The 10,345-nt window shown below is 36.2% G+C and overlaps 1 protein-coding gene across 1 annotated transcript; it reads right to left on the bottom strand.

Annotated features, from left to right (window-relative positions):
• Window positions 1–1,321: 1,321 nt before the first annotated feature.
• Window positions 1,322–10,345, bottom strand: LOC126601546 (sugar transport protein 5-like). Its single transcript, XM_050268264.1, has 4 exons — window positions 10,005–10,345; window positions 3,777–4,093; window positions 2,568–3,197; window positions 1,322–2,017 (listed from the first exon to the last, which is right to left on the bottom strand). The coding sequence occupies exons 1-4, from the start codon at window positions 10,141–10,143 to the stop codon at window positions 1,571–1,573; spliced, it is 1,533 nt and encodes a 510-aa protein (XP_050124221.1). The 5' UTR covers window positions 10,144–10,345; the 3' UTR covers window positions 1,322–1,570.

Genomic DNA, 10,345 nt, shown 5'->3' with positions numbered 1-10,345 from the left:
ACACCAATGGAGTGCGGAGTCAAACTAACCAAGCATGACAAAGGAGAAAGTGTAGATCCAACATTTTTCAGGAGTTTAGTTGGAAGCTTGCGCTACTTGACATGCACAAGACCAGACATTCTCTATGTTGTCGGATTAGTCAGTTGCTACATGAAGAAACCCACAACTACACATTTGAAGACCGCCAAAAGAATTCTTTGATACCTTAAAGGTACTGTTAACTTTGGCTTGTTCTATTCAAGCTCTAATAACTACAAACTTCTTGGATATAGCGACAGTGATTGGGCAGGAGATTCCGACGATAGAAAAAGCACTATTGGATTTATGTTCTTCATGGGAGACACTGCATTCACATGGATGTCGAAGAAGCAACCGATTGTCACTCTCTCTACCTGCGAAGCTGAATACGTAGCTGCTACCTCATGTGTCTGTCTGCAATCTGGCTGAGAAACTTGCTAAAAGAATTAAGCATGCCATAAGAAGAGCCAACAGAGATCTATGTCGACAACAAGTCTGCAATAGCTCTAGCAAAGAATCCAGTATTCCATGACAAGAGCAAACACATAGATACCCGCTATCATTACATAAGAGAGTGTATTGCAAGAAAGGATGTGCAAGTGGAATACGTGAAGTCTCAAGACCAAGTCGCCGACATATTCACCAAGCCACTCAAACAAGAAGACTTTGTTAGATTGAGGAAATCAATCGGCATCACAAGACAAGATTAAGGGGGGATGTTGAAATGTAATCTTGTCTTGGCCCAAGACAATTGATCCGGCTCATACACAAAGAAAGATCCATGCACATGCTAGAGAATTCTAGCAAAGTTCAAGTTGGTGGAAGAGTCTAGAAGAATGGTGAGGATTCCACCAACATACAAGATTAATGTAGATAATTCTAGCTTAGGAAGATAGTGGAATTATCTAGATATCTCTGGCATGATGCTTCCATGTTTCTCCAAGGTTCCATCCATGCCTATAAAAGGAGAAGGCATCCACACCATTTGAAACAACCAAGAGAGCAAGAAGTGAGAAAAGAGTGAAGAAGTGTAAGAGTGTTTGAGTGTTTCCTCTTGTACTAGTTTGTGAGTGAATAAAAAATTTTGTGTAAAAACTTTGAGTATTCTTTCTTTCTCTTACCTATCAATTCCGCTACGTTACATTTTTCTTTGTGAGACAAACAACTCCAAAGTAGTGAATTCTTTTTAAGCCCCAACATATAGCAATTTCTTATCCAAATATTGAATATTTGTTTCAAAATCTGAAAGGCGAGGTGTCACAAAACTGTAATTTAATTGTACCTAGCTAGGAAATACACCACATTCACTCTTTAAAACCGTATTAACATAGTGGGATGATTTACATTTGAGCATGGTACTAGATTCAGCAGAAAGAAGAACAGAAAAAAAATTCTCAAGTTTGAGTCACCAAACAATATGCCATATAACGACATGACGATATCTTACCTATTACAAACAAAGAAAGTTCAAAGTGGGATAAAATATTTACAAGTGAAATATAACCGCATCATTTGGAACGAAAATAATGAGTTCTATTTTGGCACCCTAACATTATTCATTTTCATCGGCATCAACCTTAGGGCTACCTTCAACGAACCTGCGCCAATACCAATGCTTTGCCCACACGGTGTAAACTTGATCCAACGGGATTCCTTTAGTCTCTGGCAGGAAGAGCGTGACGAAAATGGTCATCACCAGAATCCAACTGCCGTAGAACAAGAATGTGGCGAATTTGAAATGGCACAGCATGGTCAAGAAGGTTTGGGAGAGTACAAATGTGGTGGCAAAGTTGACTGCTAGCCCCATGCTTTGGCCGGTGGGTCGAATTTTCATGGGGAATATCTCACTGGGGATAAGCCAACTCAAAGGTCCCCATGACCAACCAAAACCAGCAGCATATAAACACATCAGTACTAGAACTAGTATGGCATAGCTTTTTGAGATATGGCCATTGCCATCCGTACCTGTTGTAACTCCCAGAACTATAGCTACACCAACCTTCAAAAAATATATCAGATAAGAAAACTTAGCTTCTTTTACATGGTCGTTGATAACGATCATACCCTTAAATATCTTGACTCGTCTAAACTCGTTTCTCGACTATGCAAAAAGGGTATAATAGTTCTATATCTACATAAAACATGTTTATGTTACCAAGCTCTGAATATGGACTACCCAATCCGACAAAAATTAACTTGATCAATAGTCATAGTCTAAATTCACGTTTTGTAAGTAAATAAACAACTTATATTGCCAAATAGTGACTATAACAACTTATATTGCCGAATGATATAAACAGTCTCTTACCATACTTGTGCTGCAAGATAGATACTTATATTACTAGGCTGTGAATATAGACTACCCAATTAGACTAAAATCAACTTGATCAGTAGTCTAGATTCAGCATATTATAAAGTAACTAAATAAACATCTTCTATTGTCAAATAGTATGACAATATATAACATTTCCCTCCCATAAAAAATGAGTTTATTTTGCAATGTTCTCAAAATAAAACTCAATATACCAGATTAGCTAGATGAAAGTCACCTGACAGATGACCATCTGGATGCCACCCTGCATGAACAAAAACCTCCGACCATGCCGATCAACCATATATGTAGACACAAGGATGGAACCAAGATTCACCAACCCAAGTATTATCGCAGCAATGAGAGCAGAATCATTGCCGAAACCAACAGATTGAAACAACACAGGCGCATAGAAAGCAATGATATTAATCCCAGTGAGCTGCTGAAAAAACGGCACAGCAAGTGCACCTATCAAAAGCTGAGGCCTATACTGCCTCTGAAATATGGTCACAAAAGGTTCCTCATTAAGAGCTCTGGCAACTTCACTGGCCTTGATAAGAAGAGCGAGCTCGGCCTCGATGTCGTCCTTGCCTCGGATTTTAACTAGGGATTTTCTGGCTTGGTCGACCCTATTGCGTCCTACTAAGCTTGTGGGTGAGTCCGAGATGAAGAGGGTGCCAATCGTCATGATGGTGGCCGGGACTATGGCGAGACCGAGAGAGAGGCGCCAGCCCCAGCTGTGCTTGGCCGTGGCATAGTTTATGCAGTTGGATGCCACCACCCCAATTCCTATGAAGAACTGAAAGCCGGTGCTAAATGCACCTCGCCACTTGGGTGGTGCAATTTCTGAGAGGTAGATTGGAGCAGACTATATTGTGACAATATTGCAAGGGATGTTAGTAATGGATAAAACCAATGGACGTATGCACAAAAAAAACGGTGGAATCACGGATCATTTAGTTCACTTTATCTTAAGACAAGTTGAATAAATATTTGTGGGATTCACTTTTTTGAGACTCGCCTTAATTTATTGAGGATATGATATACGCTTAGTTATTAGTTGAATGATACAAAATAATATCGACCTAAATTTGAGTTTTTGATATTTTGGTGTAATAGGAATTGTAAAACAGGGAATAATGGTAGGGGCTAATAAACATATTTTTTCTGTTATCTTTTTTTTCAAACAACTTATCACCTGAGGAGAAAAATAAACAGGGAAAAATTCTCAAAAAATAAAAAGCATTCTCTTTCTGAATTGTCATCCGTATCATACATTCAGACAAGAATCAACTTGATATATAAATGATCCATAATCATAGTAAGAGAACGTTTCCCGCAATAAAAACAAACAAAAAAAAACATTTTAAATATATTTAAAATCCTTCCTTTTTCATGGGTTTATTCTTTGCAGGCCCAAGAACATACATAAAGAAAGTCCACTTACTTGGTTAGTGAAACCAACCCCAAATCCGAGCAAGATACGGCCCAAAATAAGCATGGCAACATTGACAGCGCCACCATTGATGGCAGACCCAGCAAAGAAGGTGCAGCCACCCAGAAGCATAACATTCCGGCGGCCGATAGTCTTGGCCAGACGGCTGGCCACGAGCGATGCAGCCAATCCGGCTATGTATAGGGAGGACGTGAATGCTGTCAAAACCTGGCTATCATAAACACAATATATGTTTTTCGCGGGCCCTCCCTTTCTCAGTACTTCTGGGAAAAACTTGTTCAGAAATGGTGCCATTGTAGTTACTCCTCCTGTGAAAATTGTATACGTTCATGATTAATGTCATGCATTTGATGTACACCAAACTACATCATAATTGTAGATGTTCATCATTAGTTTCATGTGTATAACTGTGTCATTGGAGGTATATCTTTAGTTTTAACAACATTTATTACGTGACTCAGTTATATGACATACACAGAAATATATCTTCAATTGTAGGGTAGAATACCTCATATTTGGTTTTTTTTTTTTCTTTTTTTCAATACATCGATATTTTTACACTAAGGGGAGGGGGAGTTCAGATAAGTCACACAATGGGCAACCTAATTTGCTATCAAATTCGTCATCCACGAGATTCGAACCTAACACCTCTTACTTCGAAGCAAGGTCTAAAATATCGATGATATCGGAAATATCGATGATATCGAAAATATCGGTAGTCCAAAAACACAGAAATTTCGATGAAAATATCGGGATATTATCAATATCGATAAAAATTGAATAAAAACCAAGGAAATTGTAAGAAAAACTTGGACATTTTTATTGAAACTTTGCAGAGTGTTTATTTAGTCAATTATCTATTAGTTTATCACAAAAAATTGGAAGGAAATGCATTGCATGATGGGTTTAACTTATTTAAGTTGATTATATAGTGAGCTGGCAAACATTGTGAGTGTAGAAAATATGTAGTAATTAATGAAAGAAGTTTAAACACACCACAATCATTTATATATAATGAATTAGTACAATATTTTACACTTTATGCATTGCATGGTAAGATACATGAGTGACTTATTACCACATAGAGTTCCTATCAAGATCTAAAATATCGATGATATCGGAAATATCGGTAGTCCAAAAACACGGAAATTTTGATGGAAATATCGGGATAATATCGATATTTTAGACCTTGCTTCCAAGTGAAGAAGAATACCACCAAACCGTAGTACTGAGTGGCTTATGTTTGGTTATGTTACTATAACAAGTATGACTGGATTCATAAAATTAAAATGGAAAATCCGCCAATTGAAAGATGAAGGAGATCGATTCGAGCTAGCATTTAATTACATTGGCAAATAATTTGACACGTTATAAGACATACTCCAATCTTTGGAGTAAATCTCAAATTTTAAGTGCTAAACTTAATTACCCCAGCTTGCTTTAACATTGAGACAAATTTGGAGTTTTAACCTGTAACTCATTTTTAGGGTAAATTTAGGTTAGAATTCCTGTGACAACCCGTCCTTAACTTTACGAATTTATTGATTTTAAATGAGTGAAATTATGAAAATGCTCTAGAGGCGAGATTGTTGACATTGTGAAATCTCGTCCCCAGAACTTCACTATTAATTACGTATCTCGTTATTTAAATTCGTATTTCACGTTTACGTTATCTTCATTAGTTAATTTTAATTCCGTTAATTTTTGGAATTAAACCGAATAGTTATCGAGTTTGAATTTTCATAATTAATCTTTACAATTCGTTGACCTTTTGAGGTCACAAGTAACGTTTCGAATAGATCTCAAAACCACAAGTGCATAGGTGAAAGTCATTTGCGAGTCCGGATTATATCGGTATAGTTACAGACATTTGAAGTTGTTTTACTAAACTATAGTTTTTAAATTAATTAAACTACTACAAGGAAGAAACCCAATCAGATTTAAGCAAAAAAAGGGACCAATCAGCTACAAGGACAAGTGACCAATTAAATTAAAGGAACTAAGGACCAATCAGAGAAGGGAAAGAAAGCTCCCAACTCTTCATGTCGACCGTACACCCACGCCAAACCAGTTTCGACCTGGTTCCAAATTCGACAAATTTTGCATTTTTCTATTGAATCACCACCATCCACCACCTGCAACCTCATCCACAACTTCCCATCTTCCATCTCCACCCAAATTCGAGGGCTTTTAGGTCTAAAATTGGTGAAGGAAGACGTCGGGTTCGTGGAAGGGTTCAACGGTGATTCCGCCATTTTGGCGAGTTACACCACCCATCACCACCCTTAATCAACTCCCATTGGACCCAGGAACAAGACCTAATCAGTTGTAGGGGCGTCAGAACACCGAGGAAAGAGAATCGAAGCTCACCCATTCTAGGGTTTCTGATTGGTGCGAGCCAAATTGGGGCCTTTCCCGGCCAAATTAGACTTGGCCACTGGTATGAACCTTGCTCTACTCATTGAGATCTACTTTTCTGTGAAATTTGAGAATTGTTTGAAATAGTTGGATTTTCTGGCGAGTCGAGGCGGTTGACCACCATGTGTCGGCCAGCACTACTTTATGGCTTTGTCACCTTCTAGGTGTCGGCCAGCACAGCTCGATTCAAAGTCCAAGTGGGCATTCTAGGTCGGGGTGTGTTAATTCCCCCTCTAGGTTAGTGGGCTGGTGTAACATCCTACATCGCCCAGGGAGTGGATCTTGTAAGTCTTATATGTATATTCTCATCTCTACCTAGCACGAGGCTTTTTTGGAGCTCATTGGCTTCGGGTTCCATCGGAACTCCGAAGTTAAGCGAGTTCACGCGAGAACAATCCCATGATGGGTGACCCACTAAGAAGTTCTCATCTGAGTTCTCAGAAACAAAACCGTAAGGACATGGTCGGGGCCCAAAGCGGACAATATCGTGCTACGGCGAAGTCAAGCTTGAGATATGGTGGAGGCCCGGGCGGGGATGTGACAATTTGGTATCAGAGCCAATCCCTAGCCGAAAGTGTGCCAACGAGGACGTCGAGCCCCTAAGGGGGGTGGATTGTAACATCCCACATCACCTATGGGAGTGGATCATGTAAGCCTTATATGTATATTCCCATCTTTACCTAGCACGAGACCTTTTGGGAGCTTACTGGCTTCAGGTTCCATCGGAACTCGGAAGTTAAGCGAGTTCGCGCAAAAGCAATCTCATGATGGGTGACCTACTGGGAAGTTCTCATGTGAGTTCCCAGAAACAAAACCGTGAGGGTGTGGTAGAGGCCCAAAGCGAACAATATCGTGCTACGGCAGAGTCGAGCCCGGGATGTGGTAGGGGCCCAGGGTATGATGCGACAACTGGCCTACCATATATGTGTATTTTTTTAAGTTTTATATTTATAAATTCATTGAATCCAACAGTTAAGATTTAATATGGACAAATGTAACGATAAAAAAAAAATCTAATCATCCAAATTTAAATTCAACGGCTAAAATAATTAAAAATAATTTTTTTTCATGTGTTTCATATCCTTTTATAGTGTTGCACGAGTTTCATGGTGTCGTTTAGTGATTTTTCAATATCTATTGGAATCTAAATATTTTTAAATTAAAATATTCATAAAATTAAATTATGATAGTCTACGTAATTTTAGTTTCTTTAAAGTTACTTTATGAAAAGAAATATCCTAAATTTATTTTTTATTAATTTCGGGCAGAAAATTTAGCCCACAAGAATTGAAACAGAAAAACTGTTTCTGAATTAAAATCTAAATTTTGAGTTAACATTTTTAGATTTTAACATAAAGGTTGGAGATGATTTAACAAAATGAATTCTTATTCCAATGTTCTCGAAGAAAGTTTGCATGTAAAAAATTATTAAATTATAATTAGCACTTTAAAATTGTATATTTGCAAATATGATTACTTTTCAGATGAACTAGTCAAAAACAAAGTGAGAGAGAAGTAGGCTGAGCAGAGATGTTTCTTTGCCAATATAAAAGTGAAAGCCTATGCTACGTGGCGCCATAGAGTCATGGACGTGTCACCCCTTATCACTAAATTATTTATCTTTAGCTGTAAAGATTTCAATCCATCCAAGCATCTCAAGCACTTGGTTGAATTCATATTTTATTTTCTTAGGCATTGAAAGTTTAATACTTTTTATAACCTAACCTGTACGGGTAGAATAGTAACAATAGTCTATCATCAATTAATTCATAAAGCATAAAAATTAAAATTAAAACCAAAATATTCTTCTATATTTAATAGTAACATATCAGTTGTAAACATATTCTTTATTGAATAATTTTTAATTTTTTTAAATGTTATATAAATTTATACAATTTTTTTTAATTTGTCATACAAATTAAAATTTTTTAAAATTGGTATTGGCACTCTTATAACTTTAACGAAAAATGTGAACACGAGTACTATATTATTTCTTAAACTGAATACGGGTACTACACTATTTCTTAAATTGACTATTTCTAAAACTGAACACGGATACTATTTCTGAAACTAAAAGCAAATTGGCATGCGCCTTGCTCTTGCTTTTGGTCATGTTTTTTTTTATCTTTTTTTGTCCTTTTCTTTCTTTTGTTCTTATCATTAAATAAAGTTATTAGATGGATTTTGGTTAAAATTTGAAGCCATTTTTATTAGTTTTCCTTTATATTTTAAGCAAATAGTAGTTTCCAAATTTTAAGCTATTTATCATACTTATTTTCTGACATCATTAGTTTGTCATATCACCCTAATTTTATTAAGTTTTCCATCCAAAATAAGTTTGTGTTCAAGGTTATTTCGAACTTTTGACCTCCTTTTCACAAGTTCTTTAATTCTTTTTGGTATGAACCCAGAAATTTTGGCTAATATAAAAAAAATGTCATCTAATGTTTCAAAAACTTATGCTAAATAATAAAAAGGTATATTAGGCTTACTAATATGGAGTTTAACTAATTACAAAGATTTGAGAACTCATTGTGATCAATCATATCTATTAAAAAGTTGGAATGTCCAAAATAACTTTGAAAATAAAACATGTGCAAGGCACATGGCTTATTTTGGATTAAAAATTTAACAGTATTAGGATAAAATGACAAACTAATGATTTCTGAAACTTGATATAACACATCACTTAAAATTTAGTTCATATAACAAATTGAATAAGGTGTACCAAGCGTGAGGAGAAAATGTTTGGACCCGGAACACAGTGGGTTAAAGAGAAAGACTTTAACTATCAAACGATCTATCATGTGCTTTTTTCATAAGAAAGGTGAAGCATTTTATTTATTTATAAGAATCTAGGTGAAGTTTGATAAAATACAAATTTAGGTGCTTACATAAATTTTCTTGATAAACCATCAGTTTTTAAAATGTGCCAAGAACTTTTTTGTCATAAAAAAATGTAGTTATGAATGAGTTTTAAAATTGTGCCGAAACAAGATACAACCTTAAAAATCATCGAGTGGCAAACCCAAATCGATTTAGGTCTTATAATCGTTTTAAAAACTGTTCCGGAGCACGTGGCATATCCTTCAATAAAAATTGATCCGATCTATGGTTATCTTGTTATTCTTAATAAAAAAAATTAAATAAATCATAACAAAACCTTGCCTAACAGTCAATTGCATAAAGTCACATATTTTGTTGACGATTCATGGAAATTATGGACAAATCTCTTTTGTCCTTTTTAGCGTTGGAAAATGATAGAATAAGGTCACAAAAATACCAAACGTTTAATTTGGCTGCCAAAATGTCAAGAGGCTATATATATAAAAATATTAAAACCCAAATTGATTGTATTAATTCAAGACTATCTTTTGCCCTATTTGAGTTCTCAATTCAATTTTTTTATGAAAAACGATTGCCCCCAGCATTATTATTTTGCGGTAGTGCCTTCAAACTAGAGCGAGTGTTAAAATTCCGACCAATATTGGTTTTTAACTTTTCAGGTAAACTGTGACTATCCATTATTCTCTTCTGAATATTGACAGATTACCAGTACATATTCAAGTTAATTAATTTCATATTCATACACCGTTTCTTCATCTTCTTCTCCTCCTTCGGTTTTCTTTATAAAAAAGAATAAAAATAGTTTTTGGATAATTGTAATTTAACAGCAACACAGAGAGAGAGAGAGAGAGAGAGAGAGAGAGAGAGAGAGAGAAAGCATTTCAGATAAGTTCATATAAATTCGAACCTTAAAATTAAAGAAACTACTAAATTATATAATCGAACGAAACGCACCTGAAATTCCGATGTCATAACCAAATATAAGACCGCAAGAAGCCGCGACGATGCACGTTATCACCACCGAAACCGTTATCTTGCCGTCGATGCCAGCGACGGCCAGAGGTCCGTCAACGGCGAAACCACCCACGGCCATATTTTCTGTTCTCTAATTCTCCCACTTTTCTTTCGCACTCTCTTATTTTCTCAGGAAACAAACAGCAGATAACGCTCAAAATATCACTCGGAATTCAAAACGGAAGGAGCCGTCTAAATAGTCCACTCCCGGACAGTTGCAGTTTGCAGAGAGTATGCGCTTGCCCAAGAGTTAGGGGTCATAAGAAAGTTGATTAATTTAT

The sequence above is a fragment of the Malus sylvestris genome, chromosome 15 (assembly GCF_916048215.2).
Source record: "Malus sylvestris chromosome 15, drMalSylv7.2, whole genome shotgun sequence".
NCBI classification, from domain to species: Eukaryota; Viridiplantae; Streptophyta; class Magnoliopsida; order Rosales; family Rosaceae; genus Malus; species Malus sylvestris.
The sequence above is the reverse complement of the archived record's forward strand: the minus strand, read 5'-3'. Positions and strand labels throughout refer to the sequence as shown.

Coding starts and splice junctions, on each gene's coding strand:
- LOC126601546 (XM_050268264.1), bottom strand. CDS start 10,143: ATGGCCGTGGGTGGTTTCGCCGTTGACGGACCTCTGGCCGTCGCTGGC. Junction 4,094..10,004: donor TTATGACATCGGAATTTCAG/GTGCGTTTCGTT, acceptor CAATTTTCACAG/GAGGAGTAACTACAATGGCA. Junction 3,198..3,776: donor GGGTTGGTTTCACTAACCAA/GTAAGTGGACTT, acceptor GTCACAATATAG/TCTGCTCCAATCTACCTCTC.